Consider the following 22312-nt stretch of genomic DNA (forward strand, 5'->3'; position numbering starts at 1 on the left):
AGACAGGCAGCTAAGAACTAAAGACACTGAAGAAAACCCTCCAGCTGGAAAGACGAGGACCAAAACAGACAGAAAAAGAAATTAAAACGAAACGAAGACAAAGGAGCAGGAGGCTGGGCGTGGTGGCTCACGCCTGTAAATTCCAGCAGTTTGGGAGGCCAAGGCGGGAGGATCATTTGAGGTCAGGAGTTCGAGACCGGCCTGGCCAACATAGTGAAACCCCTCCCTGTACTAAAAATACAAAAATTAGCTGGGCGTGGTGGTGGGTGCCTGTAATCCCAGCTACTTGGGAGGCTGAGGCAGGAGAATCTCTTGAACAGGGAGGCAGAGGTTGCAGTGAGTCGAGATCACACCACTGCATTCCAGCCTGGGCAACACAGCAAGACTTAGTCTGGGCGTGGGTAGGAGGAGGGTTAAGAGCAGGAGAAAACTCAAGAAATAACGCTTACTTCATACCTTTAAGAAAAAGAAGAGAAAAACTACATCCATCAAACATCTTGATGCCATCACAGAACAAGAAGGAGCTCTGGAAAATTAAAATGTCAGAGCCAAAATTAAATATTCAACAGAAGGTGTGGCAGAGCTGCTGCTGTATTCCATTAATCTAATTCACCCTGAACTGCAGGATGCACACTTTATAAACTACCCAGAAAAAACAAAATGTCACCAACTGAACTCAGATACATCCATAAAAGGATGGATGCAGCTTCTTCTACAGTATTAGAGCTCTGATTTGATCCAGAACAGCAACTTACCCAACTAAAAAAGTACCTTTCCCTGGTTCCTTACGGCAAGATGCAACCATACAACTAGTTATGTGTTGTGTGGGACTTCCGGGCAGGCCCCTCACAGGGAGCTAAACTGGCTTCTTTTGATGCTTGGAAGATGGATACAGTGGCTAGAACTCCAGCAGTCAAGCCCCTGAGTACAGAAGTCATACACTGAGGATAGCAGACAGAAAGAAGCCAGGTTCCTCATGATGTCAGGAGCGCTCGGCCAGCCCTGGACAGTCTTTACCTCCAGACTTCCTTGATGTGAAAGAAAAACTATTCATGCCACTGTTTCTTTGGGGTTTGTGTGATATGCACTTGGATACAACCTTAACTAATTCAGAAAAGAGTTAGAAGACAAAATTAAGGAAATCTCTAGGAAAACAGACCAAGAAAGTAAATTGGAAAATAGATGGTAAAAATCGTAGAGGATGAGTCCAGGAAAATAAAGAAATGGTAAACATCATAGAGGGTTCCAACATCATAACAGAGATTCCTAGAAAAGAAAACAGAAAACAGAGGGAAAGAAATTATCAAAGAAATAATATGAGTAAATTTCCTAAAACTGAAAGACTAATCTCACAGTTAAAAGTGCCTACCAAGTACCTGGCTCAGCACTGGGAAGTAAAACAACACATATGCCAAAGCTCACCAGTGTGAAACTGAACATTAGGGAGAAAGAAGAAATATTACAACTTCCAGAGGGGGAAAAAAAACCCCAAAAAACAAAAAACAAGTTACATAATAAAGGATAGGGAATGAGAATGCTAGCAGACTATTTATGTCAGAAGATGATGACAAACGCATTAAAAAATGATCCTTGAAAACCATTTCTAGGCCAGGGCGCGGTAGCTCATACCTGTAATCCCAGCACTTTGGAAGGCTGAGGTGGGCGGATCACTCGAGACCAGGAGTTCAAGACCAGCCTGGCCAACACTGAAAAATCCCATCTCTCTTAAAAATACAAAAATTAGCCAGGCCTGGTGGCACATGCCTGTAATCCCAGCTACTTGCAAGGGTGAGGCATGAGAATTGCTTGAACCTGGGAGGTGGAGGTTGCAGTCAGCCAAGACTGCACCACTGCACTCCAGCCTGGGCAACAGAGCGAGATTCCATCTCAAAACAAACAAAGACCCTGTCTCAAAAAAAAAAAAGTCATCATTTTCTAGGGAAAATGATGTATAATCTAGATTCTTTACCCAGACTACCAACACCAATCAGTCAAGTATAAGGATATAATAAAAATAATGACATTTCAAAGAAGCAAGGTCATTTATGTACCGTGCATCTTTTCTTAGAAGGTACTAGAGGATGTGTTCCCACAAAATGAGGGGTTACACCAATAAAGAGAGAAATGTAAGAGCTAGGAAAGTGTACATTCAATATAGGGAAGGCTCAGGATGACAACTGTAGGGCAAGCCTAGAGAAGAACACGTTCAGGTTGGCTGTGGTGGCTCACACCTGTAATCCCAGCACTCAGAGGCCGAGGTGGGCAGATCACCTGAGGTCAGTAGTTCAAGACCACCCTGGCCAACATGGTGAGACCCTGTCTCTATAAAAAGACAAAAATTAGCCAGGCAGGATGGCGGGTGCCTGTAATCCCAGCTACTCAGGAGGCTGAGGCAGGAGAATGTGCTTGAACCCGGGAGGTGGAGGTTGCAGTGAGATGAGATCGCGCCACTGCACTCCAGCCTGGGCGACAGAACGAGACTCTGGCTCAAAGAAAAAAAAAGAGTAACACATTCAAACTGGAGCAGAACAGAGACAGCCAGGAGGAAGATCTCCAGGAGAAAGGAGAAATGGATAAATTATCTAACAGTTCTGAATATTTGGGGGGAAAAATTTTTAATTTTATATGGTGGTTTTGATGGAGCAATCTGTAAAATTTTAAGAATAGGCTTATTAAAAAATATGCAATAGCCATTTATTTTCGGGAAAAAAAAGCTGTACAAGAGGTAAAAATGTAATCATAATACCCTTCTTGACTCTTTGTATTTTGTTTGTTTTGTTTTGTTTTGAGGCAGGGTTTTGCTCTGTCACCTGTCTGGAATGCAATGGTGCGATTTTGGCTCACTGCAACCTCTGCCTCCCAGGCTCAAGCAATCCTCCTACCTCAGCCTGCCAAGTAGCTGAGACCACAGGTGCACGCCACCATGCCCAGCTACTTTTTGTATTTTTTGTAGAGACGGGGTTTCAGCACGTTGCCCAGGCTGGTCTTGAACTCAAGTCATCTGCCCACATTGGGTTCCCAAAGTGCTGGGATCACAGGGATGAACCCAGCCTGTTCTTGGCTCTTTGGTGATCAATCTACATTGTCAAAAAATGTGAACGTTTTATGACTTTTACTAAATTAAATAACTTATTGGATATTATTACATTGGGATGATAAGGGGGGAAAGTGGAATGAAAATAAAATGTCTTAATCCGGGCATCGAGATATAGCAATATAAGTACATTACTTAGAACTAAAGAGATAAAGCCCAAAACAAACAGCTGAAATTTGCAGTGACTACCTTTGGGGATTGGGATTTGGGTGTGGGGAGGAGGAGGACAAGAATACGATGCTTTTCATTCTTTTTTTTTTGAGACAGAGTCTTGCTCTGTTGCCCAGGCTGGAGTGCAGTGGTGCGATCTCAGCTCACTGCAACCTCCGCCTCCCAGGTTCAAGTGATTCTCCTGCCTCAGCCTCCTGAGTAGCTGGGATTACAGGCGTGCACCACCACACTGGCTAATTTTTTTTTTTTTTTTTAAGTAGAGACGGGGTTTCACCATGTTGGTCAAGCTGGTCTTGAACTCCTGGCCTTGTGATCTGCCCGCCTCAGCCTCCCAAAGTGCTGGGATTACAGGCATGAGCCACCGCGCCTGGCCCTTCATTCTTTTTTGTTAAATAAGCCCCCTGGTATTAATTAACATTTTAACCATAAACATGCATTGATTTAAAAAGAAGACCAAGTAAAATAAAATATTACTTATTTCTCATTCCAGAACAGGTTAAAACTCAAACTTCTGCATGATCAAGACCTTCCAAAATCTAACTCACTTTCCCAGTTGTCTCCTCTTATTCCCTCTTTCGTATGAAAAGGGCTTCAACTTCACTCCAGAGCCCACTTCCTTCTGCCTTTATTACTCATGCACTCCCAGGCTGCAACAGCCTTGCCCATCTCTGTCAACAGATGGGCCCATCCCTCAGGCTGGGGTCCAACTTCCATCCTGCTAGCAGAGCGCAAACGCTAAGTGTCTTGAAGGCCAGGGGCCCTAGGTCTCAGTTCCAACACTTGCCCCTTCTGGAGACAGCCTGCCCCCAAGTTCAGCTGTGGGTGAGAGCCAGGCTGGGGCTGCTCACTGGGAGCTGGCAAGCCATCTGAACGTATATATAAACTTTGATGTGAATAGGCCTCTTTCTAGGAAAAGTAAAGCTTTCAGATTATGAAAATGGCCTGGGAGCAAATAAATGGTAAGAATCTCTGCACAAGAGGCATTGAAAAGAGCATGCAGGGAGCTGAAGGGGAGTGGGGAAGAGGGATGCGGGCAGAGCCACCAAAACCTCAGTCCATGTCCTGAGAATATTCCAAGCCTCAGTCACAGAGCCTGATTTCCTGTCCTTCCTCACCGCTGGCTTCATTAGCACTTATTTGTCTGACTCTCTCCTCGCACCCCTTTTCCGCACATACTGGGCCCCAGGAAGCTAAGCTCCCAGGGCAGCTACTGTACCTCTGGGCCTCAGACAAGACGTTTCTAATGGAGGGGGTTCTACCCACAAAACACCTGCCCAGGAGTGAGGTGGGAGGGCCGCAGAGGCCAAGTCTATGGGCTGAGCTATCTGAGAAGTTGGGTGGGTGTTTCTTCTGGGGTGGCCTCGCCCATCCAACACTTCCCTCCCCTTCTCCAAGCTCTGTTCAGCTCAACATGCCTTGGACATGAGCACCGAAGGACGAGCTCCAGGCCCGGAAACCCATGCAGGACTTGTCATTCAAAGACCTGGGTGATGAGGGCGCTCCTCGTCATGTCTTCACTCATCCCCGGAGGGTCCCCTTTGTCTTTTTCTGGAACTTCACCTCCTAAGGGCTCCACGTCTTGCCGGGGTTAGCTGCCATCACCACCCACGAGACAAGGCTTCATTCGACTAGGCCAGCTCTCTGGGATCACCGCCCTGTTCCTCAGCTCAGCTCTGACCACCCCATAGCCATGCTGCGCTTGCTCTCCCCTTCTCACTGGTGCCACCTCCCCAAGTTTCTACTGTGGCAAGGGCACGCTCTGGGTACTCTCGCCCCATTCTCACTACCACGGACGCCCTGGTGGTAGGAAGGAAGAGTTTATCACAGGCTTACCCAGAACTTCACAAGAAAAAAGGCATTGGAGGGTCCCCGTTCAAAGAGCTCCTTGAGTCCACCCTTTTTCTCTGGGAATTTGTCATAGATTTGGCGGATGTCCACGGCTTCGAGGTAGGGGTCGCTGTAGCTTGGACTGGACTGGCCAATGTGCACGAACAGGTGCTTGTTGTACTGTAGAGAGAGTGGGTCTGAGGGAGGCGGAGCACAGGCCAGACAGTCAGACAGACAGCCCCGGCTCTGCAAGCCCACCACGTGACCCGGCGCAAGCCGCTTGGCCTTTCTGGACCATAGTTTCCCCATGAGTGAAACGGAGATGGTAAAAGACTTCTTTTATTTTACATCCTGGACTTCTAAGAGTCTATTCGGTTCATGGGGTCGTCAGCTAAAAAGAAGTTTGAGCTGGGCGCAGTGGCTCACACCTGTAATCCCAGCACTTTGGGAAGCTGAGGTCAGGAGTTCAAGACCAGCCTGGCCAACATGGTGAAACCCAGTCTCTACTAAAAATACAAAAATTAGCCAGGTGTGGTGGCGGGCACCTATAATCCCAGCTACTCGGGAGGCTAAGGCAGGAGAATCGCTTGAACTCAGGAGGCGGAGGTTGCAGTAAGTTGAGATCACACCACTGCACTCCAGCCTAGGCGGCAGAGCAAGTCTCTGTCTCAAGAAAAAAAAAAAGAAGTTTGAAGATGTCAGAGTGAAAAGGACCCTGGCATCCTGTCACCTTGGCCTCCTCCAGGTCCCCCTCTGACCTTTGCAGGTGACGCTGGTCACCCAGGACACTGGACACTGAAGGTGACAGGCTGGTATCCCGTAGGATGTGGAGTAGACACACAGGAGACTCCTCAGCTTCCTGCCCGCCTCTCAGAGCCAGGGAAAGGACTGGGATGGTGTGGGGGTGGGGCTGGGACCACAGCGACCTTGGACTAAGGGTTGGTTGGGTTAGGAGGGGAGGAGGAACACAGGACAGGGAGGGAGGAGCAGGAGGCTGACTGGGCACTGGGCCAGGGAGGAGGGAAAGAGGGAAGAGGGGTGACATGAAGGAGGAAAGGAGTCGGGGGAAGGACGGAAGGAAAGATCATAAAGAAACAAGGAACTTGAATCAAGCCCAGTGTGGAGTGGGACAAGAGCACTGGAAGCAGAAACAGAGGCAGAGGGGGTGGCGGGGGAGCCAGCCAGGCACAGGCCAGGACCTACCGTGTCCGGGTCCTGCTGCTGCTCCAGGAAGGCAGAGAACTCCAACATCCAGAGCTTGGAGCTGGCCACGCTGCGGCCCTGCCACGGCGGTGCCGGGGGCGCAGAGGGCGATGAGGCGGGCCCTGCAGGAGACTCAAACCCTGCACAAAGTGAGAGAGGCACATGGAATCTGGTCACGGACACCCTGCCCTGTCCGCACCCTCTGCAAGCACCCCGGGCCTCCTTGGACAGACCCGTGCTGCCTGGGGGCCGCCCGTCTCCCTAAATGGACCTCCTAGCAGAGGTGGTGGAGAGTGCAAGGCTTGGGCATCCCGGAGCTGCCCTGGTGGGGAGGGGCTCGTCTGGTACAACTCAGACCACTCAGGACTCTGCACGGAACCGCCCAGCAAGACTGGATTCTGGAGGGCAACTGGGGTCCGGCAGGACCAAGGCTTCCAAAACAGGCACTGTTCAGTTCCTGCCCTCGAGCAACTTCTGTTCCCGTCGGGGAAATAACCAGATGAATCAACTATTACAATGTGGCATCACCCCGGAGAGACGGGGACGTTTCCTGTGTGCGTCACAGGTGTCTCCCCAGCTCCCAGAACAGGGCCTGGCCCAGAAGAGGCTCTCCATCCAGCGCTGCTAACAGATGAACCTACTCCAGTCCTACTGTAGTTTAGATCATGTCCTGAAGGCAACAGGGGGCCAGGAAGGCACCCTAAGCCTGGAAGCAACACCATGAGACTGAAGCTCTGGTGAGTGACAGGGTGACGAGAGGAGGTGAGACGGGACAGGGAGCCGGTGAAGAGGCTGCTGCAGGAACGCAGGCAAAAGCCAGCAGGCCTGGAGTGAAGACAGGGCCAGCATGGACAGGAGAGGACTGCCATGAGACAGAGGGTGGACAGGACCCGACGCTGTGACTTCGTTTTGATGTGTGAATGAGAGAAAGCAGCCTTCAGGACCTGGGGGCAGGAGGCAGCAGGGCTGCTCTCGGTGGCAGGAAAGCCAAGGGGCTGGGCAGGCAGACTCCACACCAGAATGGGCAGTTTAAGGGTGAGGAGCTGGTCTTATCCTACAGAGTGGGAGGTGGTGAGGGCCCCTCCCAAGAAAGAGGCGAGGACAGAGCGGAGCCTGTCAGTGAGAGGGCGGGGGGGGGGGGGCTCCTGTCGGCAGAGCTGGCTGCCTCCACCAGATCTTCTTTCACAAGGGTCCCTCTTCTCGGGAGGGGCCCCAGGCTGGTGAGTTAGACACCCCTCAGCCCTCCCAGGAGCCAGATGTGCAAGGCACACTGCAGTAACAAGGTAGGCCAAGTGGGGCAGCCACCCGGGCACAGGCACTGCCCTTGGAAGGCATGTGCCCCACAAGCCCTGAGCACAGCTGGGAGGGGACAGGAACAAGGCAACCTGAAGGGCACGAAGGGGCTTGGCACACGGCTGAGGTGTGCTTGCTGGGGGCAAGGAATGGGGTGTGGCCAGGGACCAGGATGTGTGGTCGGAGCGTGTGATGGGGCAGCATCTAACAGGGACATGCAGGGGCCCGGACCCAGAGGCAGGAGCCACACACCTGCGATGGATGGCAAGGGAGACACGCAGTGCTCACCCACCTGGCAGAGGCAGTGGAGGCTGGACAGCATAGGTTTGCTGAGAGAAAGGCTTCACACTGCGGGAGAGAGAAGCGGGGAGGTGTTAGCCTCGGCCAGGCTGCCACCACGGATCCCTGCACTGGGTCCAGTGGTCTCTGTGTGGTAGGTCCTGGTGGTCTGGATTTCAGTGGTCCTGATGGGCCTTGACCTCCTACTCCCGCCCCTGCCGACTGCCTTGAGTTTCGTGGTGGGTCACAGACACAGCGTGTCTGATGAAGAAATCCACCCCTCCCTTTCTTCCTCCCAGGCCAGCCAGAGGTCTGACTCCCAGCCTCCTCCCCTGGGGGACCTCAGCTCTGGCCCTGCCTACACCCTGGACAGACTGGAGTTTTGGCAAATACCACCCTAGGGTGTGGACATCACAGATGAGCCCAGTGATGCCTGAGAGTAGGAGAGCCCAATCCCTGAGCTCAAAGCCATCCTGAAAGGCGGACCCCAGCAGCAGCCCCAGCACACCCTGGGGCCCAGGCTCAATGTCATGAGTTTATGAGTTCAAGTTCAGTTCAGGGAGCAACTGGCAGCAGAAAGCAGGCCATACTCACTCATGGGATGTTCCGGCTTGGCCTGGCAAAGCTCCTTGCCAAAACTGAGGAGGCAAAAGGCATGGAATCAGCATGGCCCCAGGTGCACGCAGGGCCCTGTGGCATGGGGGTGGGGGTGGGACAGGGCAGGGCCTCCACTGGGAGGAGAGGCTGGAGCCCTCGCCCTCGCCTAGCTAGTGAATGCTAAGGCCACAGCAGCACCCCCAGAGTGTGTTTCGGGGGCTCTCAGGCCCTGTGGATGAGGGGCTCCACGGGAAAAGCACCCAGGTGTGGTCCACACGGCACAGGGCAACCCCCTGCAGAGTCACCGTGCAGACCTAAGGCTCGGCAAAGTCCCAGTGCCAAGAACCCGCTTAGTGCCAAGGGTCCCGAACGTACCCACAGAGCCACCGTGTCCTATCTGTTTAACATGCGGAGGGACTAGTGCTCTCTGGGACACACTTTGAAAACTGCTGTGGCCTGGCACTGCCCTTCCCCACATACCTAGGGTGGTGCTGCAGGGGCCTTGAAGACCCATTAAGTCCCTGGAGCCAAGAAACCCCTCCGAGGAGACAGCTCTGAAAAGCGGCTTTTCTGGATCATTCTGAGAGTGTGGCCAACATGGTCATGGCTGGGAAATTTAAAATCTGACCAGGGGTTTGTTCTTGGGCACCAGCTCTCCACCTGGCAGGAGGGCAGGAATGAGGCTGCATGGCACGGGCTGCCCAGGGACATGCTGGTCTCAGGCTTCAGCTCAGCCACCTTGGCTTCAGCTTCCTCATCTGTAAATTGGGCCAACTTGGCAGAGCTACCAGTTGGTCAGCTCCTAGAAGCTCCCATTTCCCCCTTGTGAAAAGTCTGCAGTCACTGTTGAGGACCCAAAGAAAGGCATCCCAGTATCAGCCAAGCCGGGACTTGTGTGGACCCTTGGTCTTGTTCCCTCCTTCCCTGACTGCCCTGGCCAGCAGGACTCAGGCGAGAGAAATCTGGGCTGGCCAATGCTTCTGGTTCTTCTGAACAGGGAGGAGGGAGCAGGAGAGGGCTGGCCTGGCCTCCGGCTCTCGGCAGCCCACTTACCCCTGAGACTGCTGGGCGGCCGGGGCCCCGGGCGAGGGCCATGCTACTGTGGAAGGCCGTGGCGGAGATGATCTGTGCAGACGACATGGCAGCCATGCTCTGCAGGGCCTTGTCCTTAGCTGCCTGGTCCTGGGGGAGACATTGCAAGGGAGGACCTCAGCAGGGTCACTAGTCAGGCTGAGGCCAGGCGGGTCTGGCTCTGGGGTCAGGAAAGCTGTCTCACTGCCAGTGGCCAGAGCTGGGGGACCAGGCGTTAAGTCTGCGCCATGCTATTAACTTGTTTTACAACTGAGAAAGTCACCTGGTTTCTCTGGTCAGTTTCCTCATCTGTCAAAGGGGCATGATACTTGCCCTGCTTATTTCTTCAGAGCTTAGAGAGACACTATCTGTCATTTTATTAATGACGGGGCCACCTCGAGAACAAGGGTCTTCTATGCTTTGCTCACCTCTCTACCACGGGTGCCCAGCTCAGCACCTGTCTTGTGAAAACGAAGCATAAATACCTGCTGGATCCTGACTCAAGTGCACAGGAAGCATCGTCCCTGGCCACACGGGCTGTCTGGAGGCAAGAGACCATCTCCTGTGGCTCTACCTGCCTCGGTCCTGCCCTAAGGATCTCCCTGGGCACTGCAGGCACCTGGGACTCACCCATCTTTCACGTATCAGAAGGTAAATACCCACTGTCTGCCCTCCAAAGGCTCTAAGACCCCAGAGGATGGGTTCACCCTGAATAGGCCCGGAACAAATAAGCACACAGGGAAAGCCACGTAGATGGCACGGGTAACAATAGTAATAGTTTGTTATATTCGTATAAGCCAGTGTTTTCCATCCTGAGTGCCTGAATTCCAAAGGTCTTCAAAACCAATGACACAACATTTCCTATTTCAAGAAGCCTAATGGAAATTGTGTCTTTTTTTTTTTTTTTTTTTTTTTTTTCAGAGACAGGGTCTCGCTCTGTCACACAGGCTGGAGTACTGCACAACTGTGGCTCACTACAGCTTCAAACTCCTGAGCTCCAATGATCTACCCATCTCAGCCTCCTAAGTAGCTGGGACCACAGGCATGCGTTACTGTACCCAGCAGGGATTATCCCAAAAGACCACACACACATAGTCTGGAACAGCAAGTATCATTCACTGCCTGCAGCTTTATCAGGGCTAAATGGCTTGACTGAGTCAACTCAGGAGCTCTGATTAGAAATTTGATATCTGGCCGGAAGCGGTGGCTCATGCCTGTTATCCCAGCACCTGGAGAGGCTGAGGTTGGAGTTTAAGGCCAGCCTGAGCAACTTGGCGAAACCTGTCTCCACAAAAAATACAAAACTTAGCCAGGTCTGGTGGTGTGTGCCTTTGGCCAAGCTACTCAAGGAGCTGAGGTGGGAGGATGGCTTAAACCTGGAAAACAGGGATTGCAGTGAGCTGAGATTGCACCACTGCACTCCAGCCTGGGCAACAGACCAAGAATCTGTCTAAATAAATACATAAATAAATATCTTTATGATTATTATTTTTTTTTCAGACAGCATCTCATTAGCCCAGGCTGGTCTCAAACTCCTGGCTTCAAGTGATCCTCCCGCCTCGACTGCCCAGTGCTGAGATTATAGGCATGAGCGACTGCCCCCAGCCATGAATTTTTTTTTAATGAGAAAGATAAAACCACTATTGAATAACTAATAGTAATTAACTTGGTAGATCTGGATCTCCCTTAAGCGATACAAAGGTTGAGAACCTCCCAACCACTCGGGAGGCTGAGGCAGGAGGATCACCTCAGTCCAGGAGGTCGAGGCTGCAGTGAGCTGTGACAGCACTAATGCACTCCAGCCTGGGCGACAGAGTGGGAGTCTCTAAAAAATAAAGTTAAAACAGAAGCTGAGAAGCAACGGCAAGCCTTGTACCTCACAAGCTCTTCCGAGGGATGCCTCCACACGGTCCACACTGCAGCTCCATGAGGCGGGCAGCACCGCAGCCCGGAGGCTCAGAGAGCCTTAGTGCTCCCCTGCCGTCCTGGTGCCGTGCAGGTGTGGAGCCAGAACACAGCAGGCCCTCCACTCAGCCTCTCAAGGCGACCATTTCACCCATGTGGCACGAGGCAGCCCACAGAAGGTTTTCAAGAACACAACCTCACTGCGTCCCGTGAGACTGGCAGGACTAGTAGGATCTTTAAGATGAAGAAACTGAGGCTCCGAGAATTTGGGTGACTAGGGTGCTGAGAGTGGTGAGGATGGCCAGGTGAGCTTGGTCCAGATAGGCACACAGGGGGCCGTGCAAATGAAGGGGTCGGGGGAGACGCATCATAGAGGGCAGTGGGGAGTGGGGAACCGTTCTGAGGACTGGGTCATTGTCAACGTGGACAAAGCAGTGAAATAGATGAGGTTTGCCCCTGGTCCTTCCTGGCCTCCTCCCCACTGTCCTTTTGGGGCCAAACTTGGGCTTTGCTCTCAGAGGTTGTCTCTGATAACCAAAGAGGGAGCTAACTGGTAAGTCTAAGGGTGTGACTCATCCAGGGGCGCTTGCAATTTTCAGGAGGAAAGAGCCCAGGCCAGCCCCCAGCCTCTCCCCACAGGAGGGCATGAGGGACTTGGCAGGCGCACCCCCGCAAGCCCACAGACCTCGGCACTTAACTGCATCATGAGGCCGGGGCTGCACCTGCTCAGTGCCTGCCTTCCTGGATACTCGATCTAAACAAACGGCTGGGGCTCAGGAAACCACGGCCTAAGCAGGGTAGGGCAGGGGTCAGGAGGAAGTGGGAAGGACCTGATGGGGAGCAACAGCCGTGGCCGGGCAATGGAGCCAGGGAGCCACTAACTGGGGCCGGGAGGGGCACTTGGATATCACCTTGCTCGTCTGTCACTTTACAGATGAGGAAACTGAACGGAGCTCCAGGAGGTCCCAGTGACTTTGCCCAAGTACCACGGCCATAAGGCAGAGCCAGGCCTACGACCCAGCCTCTCACTCAGGGATTTCTACCGGATCACTCTCTAACCCAGAGCTTAATCACTTTGGGTTCTAGATTCTTTGAGAATATGACAAAATCCTCACAGCAATCTCTCCAAGGAAACTCACATATACATGAAAATTTGCATATTTTAAGGAATTTATGGCTCCCCTTGGTGTCTGTCCAGCCATCCACTGAAGACTGTCCTTGGGCCCCAAGTCAGAACCTGTGGACAAGGATGAATATAATTCCCTGAGGCAAATTTGGGTCACAGCTGGCCCCCAACGGATTGCCCTCAACGCAGCAGTGGGAAGCCTGTTCACCGTGGTCATCTGCGGGGTCCCGGTGAGTCAGAGGCGGACAGAAGAGGGGAAACAGGGAACAGGGCTAGGCTCCATGGCTGTGGGTGCTTCCAGGGTACACGAGCCAGGCTGAGAGGCAGGGAGCAACAGCTGAGGGCTGGTCAGCTGTCCCAGGGAAAAAGGAGCGAGGTGCCAGGCCACAGCTGTGGGGCTTGGGGAACAGCTGGGCTGATGGCAGGAGGAATGGAACTGAGTGGGCAGTGGGGTGTGGCTTCCTAGGAGGCAGAAAGGTCTGTGGTTCCCACCCACTCATTCTGAGATTCCAGTGTCAGGATCATGAACTGCCAGGGCCAGACGGGACCTTCAAGGTCATCTAATTCAGTGGCTTTTCTTTAATATAAAAACTATTTTTAGAGATGGGGTCTCACGATGTTGCCCAGGCTGAAGTGGCCAGTCACAGGTGCAATCACAGCTCACTGCAGACTCCAACTCCTGGCCTCAACCTCCAAGTAGCTGGGATTACAGGAGTGCGTGCCCAGCTAGCCCAGTGGCTTTTTTTGAGATGGAATCTCACTCTGTTGCCCAGGTTGGAGTGCAGTGGCACTACCTTGGCTCACTGCAAGCTCCGCTTCCCAGGTTCAAACGATTCTCCTACCTTAGCCTCCCCAGTAGCTGGGATTACAAGTGTGCGCCATCACACCTAGCTAATTTTTATATTTTTAGTAGAGACAGAGTTTCACCATGTTGGCCAGGCTGGTCTCGAACTCCTGACCTCAAGTGATCCGCCCACCTTGGCCTCCTAAAGTGCTTACAGGCATGAGCCACATCATGCCTGACCTCCCAGTAGCTTTTAAACTGGGTTCTGAGGTCCCCTAGAGTTCAAGTGTCATGAGGTAGGAAAGGATTCATGGGCAGAGAGGAGCCTTGCCAACCTAGCTTTGACCAGAACAGTTCCTCTGATAACACATCAGGGTGATATTTTGTTGGGAGAAAAAAAGAAAAGGGGCTATGTTGCTTTAAAAAAAAATGTTTGCAGGCCGGGCCCCGTGGCTCATGCCTATAATTTCAGCACTTTGAGAGGCCAAGGCAAGAGGATCTCTTGAGCCCAAAGGTTTACAGACCTCTCAGGCAAAATAGGGAGACTCCGTCTCTATTAAAAAATAGAAAAAAATGGCCGTGCAGTGGCACTTGCCTGTGGTCCCAGATACTCAGGAGGCTGAGGTGGGAGGATGGTTGGAGCTTATGAGGTCAACGCGGCCGTGAGCTATGATTGCGTCACTGCACTCAGCGTGGGTGACGGAGATCCTGTCTCTAAAAATATATCAATAAAAATGTTTATAAATGGTCTAGACTTAATGCCTCAAATGTCAGATCTTCCCACCAACTGGCTGTGCAGACTCTGTGGTCATCGTCTCCCTGATGGAGAGCTCACTCCCTCCTAGTGTTCACCCAAAGGCCCCTGGTTCCAGGGTCCCAGAGGCCTGACTCCTGTGGGGAGCAGGGCTACCCCGAGGGGAATGCCGCAACATCAGGCCCCCCAGAGCTGTCACCTACGAGCAGAGGCCCTGCAAGATGGGGCTGACCCAGGGAAGGAAAGGAACCCCCAGTCCCACAGGGCAGGAAGCAGGAAGGATTCCCCAGCTCCCACAGTACCATAAACGCCACCCCCACCCCACAGCAGGTGCCCCCCATCCCCCTGCTGCTCTGCATGCTCTGGTTGAGGGCACTAAAGCACCCTCAAGAAATGAGGGCTGGCGGGTGATCCGGCTACTCTGAGCCATGTGAGCCTCTCTAAGCAGGAGCCCGCGAGGGGAGATCCCAGCAGGAGCCTGGCCTGTAGCTCCCAGGGTGTGGGGAGCCAGGCGTCCACCACTTGGCCCTCTTGTGCGGATGGGAGACAGGTTACAGGCCCAATCTGGCTTTCCTCAACAGAGAAAAGCACAATGACTCACACACCAGCAGCCACGCCCTGACCCCAAAGGGAAGGCATACTGTTGGAGAAAGCCACCACTCCTGGCCCCTCCAGCCCCCAACACTGCAGTTTCCTTACCTTTAGCTTGGCCTGGATCTCGCGAGCTTTGCGACGAGCCAGCACCTGGATGTGGCTGGAAACCTGTGGCAGGGAGAGAGGGCTCCTGTCTCTACCTCCCAACAACCTGTGTTCCCCAGCCTGGCTTCTGGCTTCCGGACCCTCGCCCTCCACAGCCCTCAATCCACATCTGTGGACCAAATGAATGAATGAATGAAAGGGTCAACAAGTCGGCCCTCAGTCCTGCCTTGACCAGCTAATCCAGAAGCTGGCAATATTGCAAAAGCGCAGTGCCAGCAGGGAGCAGTGGCTCACACCTGTAATCCCAGCACTTTGGGAGGCTAAAGCAGGTGGATCACTTGAGGTCAGGAGTTCGAGACCAGCCCGGCCAACATAGTGAAACTCCATTTCTACTAAAACCACAAAAATTAGCTGGGTGTGGTGGCGCATCCCTGTAATCCCAGCTACTTGGAAGACTGAGGTAGGAGAATTGCTTGAACCCAGGTGGCGGAGGTTGCAGTGAGTGGAGATTGCATCACTGCACTCCAGACTGGGCAACAGAGCGGGACTCTGTCTCAAAAAAAAAAAAGAAGTAGTGCCAATATTTTACTGTCTGTCCTGGTGTCCTGGAGAAGGATAAGAGGGGGCTGTTGACTCTCCAGAGAGGGGAGGAGTTTCCTCCTAAGTGATGACAGCAGGGACCCCAAGAAAACTGGACCACCCAGCCAGGCATGTAATCCCACGCCTGTAATCCCACCACTTTGGGAGGCCGAGGTGGGTGGATTACATGAGGTCAGGAATTCGAGACCATCCTGGCCAACATGGTGAAACCCCGTCTCTACTAAAAATACAAAAAATTAGCTGGGCGTGGTGGCGGGTGACTATAACCCCAGCTATTCGGGAGGCTGAGGCAGGAGAATGGCTTGAACCCATGAGGCGGAGGTTGCAGTGAGCTGAGATCGCATCACTGCACTCCAGTCTGGGCAACACGAGTGAAACCCCGTCTCAGGAAAAAAAAAAGAAAAAGAAAACTGGAGCACCCGTGACACGCCCAACAGAGATAACTCATCCAGAGCTGCCGCCCATGGAAAGCCTGCGTCTGGTCCTGGGAGGGCCTGGCCCACCTTGGGAGCAGGCTGGTGCTGGGGTACCACCCCGGGACCCCGATCCGTCTCTTGAGGCCCACCTGCTTCCTGGTGCGGGTCTTCCCTGTCCGGAGCTTGATGTAGCGGGCAATCAGCTCGTTCCGACCTGCAGAGACACCAGCAGCCTCTCAGCAGAGAGGACAAAAGGCTGGAAGGGCAAGGGGGTGCGGGGCTCCTTCTGCGGGAGAGGAGCCCTACCCTCCCTCTCTGCCCATCCCAAGCAGATCTGTGGGGTGAGGATTCTGTGGGTTCCCTCTCTGGATCACAGGGACCTCCCAGCAGCGAGAGGAAGACAAGGCCTCACTGTGGGGGCTGAAACCGGAGAACAAGGTTCACAAGGCCCACGGCCACCAACCACACACAGCCTGAGGAAGTTCCAGAGCCTCCCTTGGCCCCCGGCACCGTTCCTCAGCACTGGCCACCTCCTCCCCACTCCCCACACTTTCTCCTGGAGCCTTCTTCACACTTGGGAGGCTCCAGGGAGGTGCCCGGCCCTCGGCCTTGCCCTGTGTGACTGCCACCGTGCCCTCTGCCTCTGTAAACGAGTAGGAGCGTCCAGACTTCTTGTCCTGTCTGCAGGCAGCAGCAGGCATGGGGGGTGCCACTGCTGGAGACACTTAGTGACCCGGAGAGGAGGCCTGAGCCTGTTCGCTCATAAAGAAAAGCCAGTTAGTGCACATGTGCAGCCCCATGGCTGACTCGGAGCCCTCAACAAGGAAGGCTGAGCACTCCCCATGGGCCCAGCCCCCGAGGGACTGCCGCTGTGCCTGAAGCATCCTGGAAAACCCCAAAGAGCGTCCATGGCTTCCAGTATTGACAAAGATGATGGAAAGGGGTTCCTCATCTCACAGCGTCCCCTAGTTCAGGAGTGGCATGTGCCCACACGACGGAATCCATGGGTGCTACGGACAGGGGCGTGTTCACAGGACCAGGGGCCAGTTCGGGCTGGGTGGTCAGGCAAGCCCTTGACCTCTGGGTAGCGTTAGACCATACAGAAAAGCAGCGGGTGAGGAGAGGCAGAGCAAGAGGGTTTGAGTGCGGGGATTGGAGGAAGCAGCTGCCAGCCCACCCCATCCTGCGGAGCCTGGAGGGCTTGCGGCTGTCCGCAGGAGGCAGCTGCTGATGGTGGGGGAGGTGAGGGGAGTGGGCTGCCTGCCACCTGGGTTGTAACCAGAGTGCACGGCCAAGGCCAAGCTGACCCCCCAGCTGACCTTTACCCAATGCCAAGGCCAAATTAAGAGGCTACTCTCCAGAGGTACTGTCTGCCAGAAAAGGTTTGCCTGTGTCAGAGGAAGGAGGGAGGGGAGAATCGGAGTCTGGGGACATTGTCTGTGGGCTGTTCTGCACCTAAAACCCTGGGTCCACAAGATGTCTCCTCTCAAAGTGTTCTAGGGAAAGGCTTTGGCGGTCCAGTGAATGGTTGACAGGTCTACTCTAGGTCTAACTAAAGCCACCCGTGCAGCATCTAGGGTGTAAGTCGCCACCAGTGGGTGAATGAACTAGGGCCACAGACCTGCAAGCTGGCGAGCCAGGCTAGAGCCTGGCAGCTCCACAAATGAGTTTTGGGAGCACTGTAAGTCTCTTCCCTTTAAGGACCTTCACTCAGCCTTCTCTTCTTTTTCTTTCTTTTTTTTTTTTTAAGAGACAGAGTCTCGCTCTGTCCCCCAGGCTGGAGTGCAGTGGCGTGACCTCAGCTCACTGCAAGCTCCGCCTCCCGGGTTTACACCATTCTCCTGCCTCAGCCTCCTGAGTAGCTGGGACTACAGGCGCCCAGCCACCACGCTCAGGCTAATTTTTTTTGTATTTTTAGTAGAGACAGGGTTTCACTGTGTTAGCCAGGATGGTCTCGATCTCCTGACCTGATGATCCGCCCGCCTCGGTCTCCCAAAGTGCTGGGATGACAGGCCTGAGCCACCGCGCCCGGCCAGCCTTCTCTTCTTAAATCTAGTTCCTTTAAGGTTTTTCCTGCAGATTTTTTCAAATTTCTACAAATGTAGGAAACAGACCTCAACACTGGCTCAGTGAGAACACTGTGTGGCTCAGTTTCCTTTTCTGTAAAATGAACATGCTCTAGGCCCAAGTAAGTAACCCAGTTCAGAGCTGGGTTTCCTACTCTGCGAGCAAGGAAAAGCATGAGGGAGGAAGAGAGGTTCCCAAGAGCTGCGAAGTGGGTGATGGTGTAGCAAGAGGGATGGGGATGGCAGACCATCTGGGATACAGTTCTTGGTTGCTCCTCCGGCCCGTGCCTTGCACACAGGTTATCATGTGCTCATCAGTTTTCCGTGTCTGTCTTTCCTTGTTAGCCTCTCAACAGCTCAGAGGAAGAGACTATGCATCCGTTCAAGTCTGCATCTCCAGTACCTGGCACCTACTCGTTGAACGAATGAATGAGTCTGGTGTGACTTCCAAAACATATCCAGAATTCATTCAGCCACTGTGCAGCACCGCACCTTCCAGGGTCCAAGCTCCCGTCATCTCTGGCTTGCATTAGGATCATCACCGTCCACGTGTATTCCCTACTCCCAGTCTGCTCAACACAGCAGCTGCAGCCCCTATCGAAATTCAGAAGCCCTCCAATGGCTTCCATCTGCCCCAGACTAATGATGTCCAAGTCCTTACAACGGCACGGAAACCCCTGCAGGATCTGGCCACCCCAGTTCAGTCATCTCTCTGATCTAGTCTACCGGCTCCATCCTAAACTTCTTACTGTCCTGGAATGCACCAGGCCCACACCTGCCCCACCGAGGTCCTTGTGCTTCCTGTTTCTCCTCCAGGGAACACTTCTGCCCCAGAGTCCCATACCACCTGCACCCCTCGGATGCTGCTCTCTCTTCCCTGACCATCCCACTGAGGGCTGAAATCATACTCTACCTGCCCACCCTGGCACCCACCGCCTTTCCTTTTCTCCACAGCATAACACATAATCTCTAGCATAACACATAATCCAACTTATTTGAGTACCGTCTGTGCCCCCACCCCCATCAGAACCACAGTCCATGTGAATAGGGATTTTTGGTCTATTTATTCACCTTTTTATACCAAACACCTAGAAAACTGCCTGCACATTGTAGGCACTCAATAAATACTTGCTGCCTGAATGACAAAGGAATGAATGCTAAGATGCTGGTCAGATGTCCCGTAACTGTTTTAGTCTTCTCAAAGGAGTGAGTTAAATACACGCAAATAACCTTATACTTCTGATTAGTCTGACGTAACTTTCAAAGCACTGTCCTGTCCTGGTCTCATTGAACTTTTCTGTACATGAGCAAACCCAGACTTCTGTGAAGACTAAGACGTTTAGAAATTGGGAGGCCGGGCGCGGTGGCTCAAGCCTGTAATCTCAGCACTTTGGGAGGCCGAGACGGGCGGATCATGAGGTCAGGAGATCGAGACCATCCTGGCTAACACGGGTGAAACCCCGTCTCTACTAAAAAAATACAAAAAACTAGCCGGGTGAGGTGGCAGGGCGCCTGTAGTCCCAGCTACTCGGGAGGCTGAGGCAGGAGAACGGCGTAAACCCGGGAGGCGGAGCTTGCAGTGAGCTGAGATCCAGCCACTGCACTCCAGCCTGGGCGACAGAGTGAGACTCCATCTCAAAAGAAAAATACAAAATTAGGTTAAAAACTTTTGGGGGCAATGGACGTATTCATTATCTTGATGGTGGTGATGGCTTCACAGGTGCCTCCATCTGTCAAAATGTATCAAACTGTCCACTGTAAGCATGTACAGTCTGTTGTATGTCAGTTCTACTTCAATGAAGCAAAAATTAAGTTTAGGGACTTGGAAGGGGCCCGTGTAAGTGCTGGGTCCTAACGTGTAAACCTCATTAGCTTCACTGTAAATCCACCTCCTCCCTGCAATGGGCGGGTAATGATACCTACTTGCCAGAGAATTGCACCAGATCACCCACAGCAGAGCTAGGACTAACTGTCCAGGTGTGACTCTTGGCTCAGGGGCTTGAATATGGCCCGAGGCCTGGCCCAGCCAGGATGCTTAGTTAATGGAACCTCCTCTCATCAGGCAGGACCGTCCGTAACAGTGCTGTTTCCTCCGCAGCCTGTAGTGAGCAGCAGTAGGGAGACCTTGGCCCCCATCAGCTGAGACCCTCACCCCAAACATCACAGAGGACTCAGCCTCTGCAAGCGACCCCTGCCCACCACCCCACAACTACCTTCACCTTCTGCCACAAGGTTCCAGGGCTCTGCTGCTAGAAAGGCCATCTTAGCCCTGGGCGAGAGGCTAGGAAGCGGGCAGGACAGGAGCCACACCAAAGGGTCTAAGGCAGGCTCAGCTGTCTTCTTTTTTGTTTTGTTTTGTTTTTCTGAGATGGAGTCTTGCCGTTGCCCAGGCTGGAATGCGGTTGGTGTGATCTTGGCTCATGGCAACCTCCGCCTCCCGGGTTCCAGTGATTCTCCCACCTCAGCCTCCCAAGTAGCTGGGATTACAGGCACACACCTCCACGCCTGGCTAATTTTTGTATTTTTAGTAGAGACAGGGTTTCACCATATTGGCCAGGCTGGTCTTGAACCTCTTACCTCAAGTAATCTGCCCACCTCAGCCTCCCAAAGTGCTCGGATTATAGGCATGAGCCACCACACCCGGCCCATCTTTGTATTTTTTTCTTTCTATTTTTATCTTTTTTTTTTTTTGAGACGGAGTTTCACTCTGTTGCCCAGGCTGGAGTGCAATAGTGCAGTCTTGGCTCACCACAACCTCTGCCTCCCGGATTCAAGTGATTCTCCTGCCTCAGCCTCCCAAGTAGCTGGGATTACAAGCATGCGCCACCACGCCCGGCTAATTTTGTATTTTTAGTAGAGACGGGGTTTCTCCATGTTGGTCAGGCTGGTCTCAAACTCCCGACCTCAGGTGATTTGCCTGCCTCGGCCTCCCAAAGTGCTGGGATTACAGGTGTGAGCCACCACACCTGGCTTTTCTTTCTTTTTAAAACTGTACGTACTGGTTGACTAGCCCTTATCTAACATGCTTGGAACAAGAAGTATTTCAGATCTGGGGTTTTTTCAAATTTGGGGGCTACCTGCATTATATACTTACCAGTTGAGCATTTCTAATCCTAAAATCCATCAGCACTCAAAAAAGTTCAAACTTTGGAGTATTTCAGATTTTGGATTTTCAGATTTGGGATGCTCAATCTGTATTTCTGGGGTACAAAGTGATGTTATGATATATTTATATAATGTGGAATGATTAAATCAAACTAATTAACATGTCCATCATTTCAAATACTTATCATTTTTCATGATGAGAACATGAAATTTACTTTCTTAGCACTTTTGAAAAATGCAATATATTATTTTTTGCTGTAGTCACCATGCTGGGCAATAGGTCTCCAAAAACATTCCTCCTTGACTGGGCGTCATGACTCACACCTACAATCCCAGCTCTTTGAGAGGCTGAGGCAGGAAGATCACCCAAGCCCAGGAATTCAAGATCAGCCTGGGCAACATAGTGAGACCCCACCCCATCTCTGCAAAAAAATAAAAATAAGGCCGGGCACAGTGGCTCACGCCTGTAATCCCAGCACCTTGGGAGGTCGAGGCGGGCGGATCACAACATCAGGAGATCAAGATCATCCTGGCTAACACAGTGAAACCCAGTCTCTACTAAAAATACAAAAAAATTAGCCGGGCGTGGTAGTGGGCAACTGTAGTCCCAGCTACTTGGGAGGCTGAGGCGGGAGAATGGCGTGAATCCGGGTGGCGGAGCTTGCAGTGAGCCAAGATCACGCCACTGCACTCCAATCTGGGCGACAGAGTGAGACTCCGTGTCAAAAAAATAAAAATAAATAAAAATAAAAATAAAAATTAGCCAGGTGTGGTGGCACATGCCTGTAGTCCCAGCCACTCAGGAAGCTGTGGCAGGAGGGTCACCTGAGTCCAGGGGGTTGAGGCTGCAGTGAGCTGTGATCACACCACTGCACTTCTGCCAGGGAAAGAAAGACCCTGTCTAAAACAAACAAACAAAAACAAAAACTAAAAACCAAAAACATTTCCCCATCTAACTGAAACTGTGTTCTTTGACCAACCCCTCCCCGTCGCGCCCGCCCAAGCCTCCAGTAACCACCTTTCTACTCTCTGCTGTGAGCTCTGCTGTTTGGGATTCCACCTCTGAGTGAGCCCTCCGGGCATCTGTCCTTCTGGGTCTGGTATATTTCACTCGGCATACTGTCCTCCAGGTTTGTATCTGTGAAAGTTGTGTTTTCCCCCTGGCTGTCTGGGGAGCTTCCACCTCCTCTCCCTTGCTGGCTCATCTCAGACCCTCCAGCCTCACTGTGCTGGTCAGGGGTGATGCCGGCAGTTGAGAACCCCCTGTGGGGGAGTGAAGTGTGGGGTGTCTGTGGGTGTTTCAGCCAAGGGGAACCAGGCAG

General features: G+C 52.6%; 1 protein-coding gene across 3 annotated transcripts in view; it reads right to left on the reverse strand.

Moving 5' to 3' along the window:
* TEAD4 (TEA domain transcription factor 4) overlaps positions 1 to 22312 on the reverse strand; it is an 84682-nt gene that overhangs the window by 12357 nt on the left and 50013 nt on the right. For 2 of the 3 annotated variants that reach the window (XM_030939738.1, XM_030939736.1), the window contains 7 exons: positions 15969 to 16033; positions 14804 to 14866; positions 9518 to 9646; positions 8462 to 8505; positions 7881 to 7936; positions 6296 to 6435; positions 5099 to 5272 (listed from right to left, as the gene is read on the reverse strand). In XM_030939738.1, coding sequence (XP_030795598.1) covers positions 5099 to 5272; positions 6296 to 6435; positions 7881 to 7936; positions 8462 to 8505; positions 9518 to 9646; positions 14804 to 14866; positions 15969 to 16033 — 671 coding nt within the window. The remainder of the gene's footprint in view (positions 1 to 5098; positions 5273 to 6295; positions 6436 to 7880; positions 7937 to 8461; positions 8506 to 9517; positions 9647 to 14803; positions 14867 to 15968; positions 16034 to 22312) is intronic. The other variant, XM_030939737.1, reaches the window with a different exon arrangement.

Source organism: Rhinopithecus roxellana, chromosome 10, assembly GCF_007565055.1.
Source record: "Rhinopithecus roxellana isolate Shanxi Qingling chromosome 10, ASM756505v1, whole genome shotgun sequence".
Classification (NCBI taxonomy): Eukaryota; Metazoa; Chordata; class Mammalia; order Primates; family Cercopithecidae; genus Rhinopithecus; species Rhinopithecus roxellana.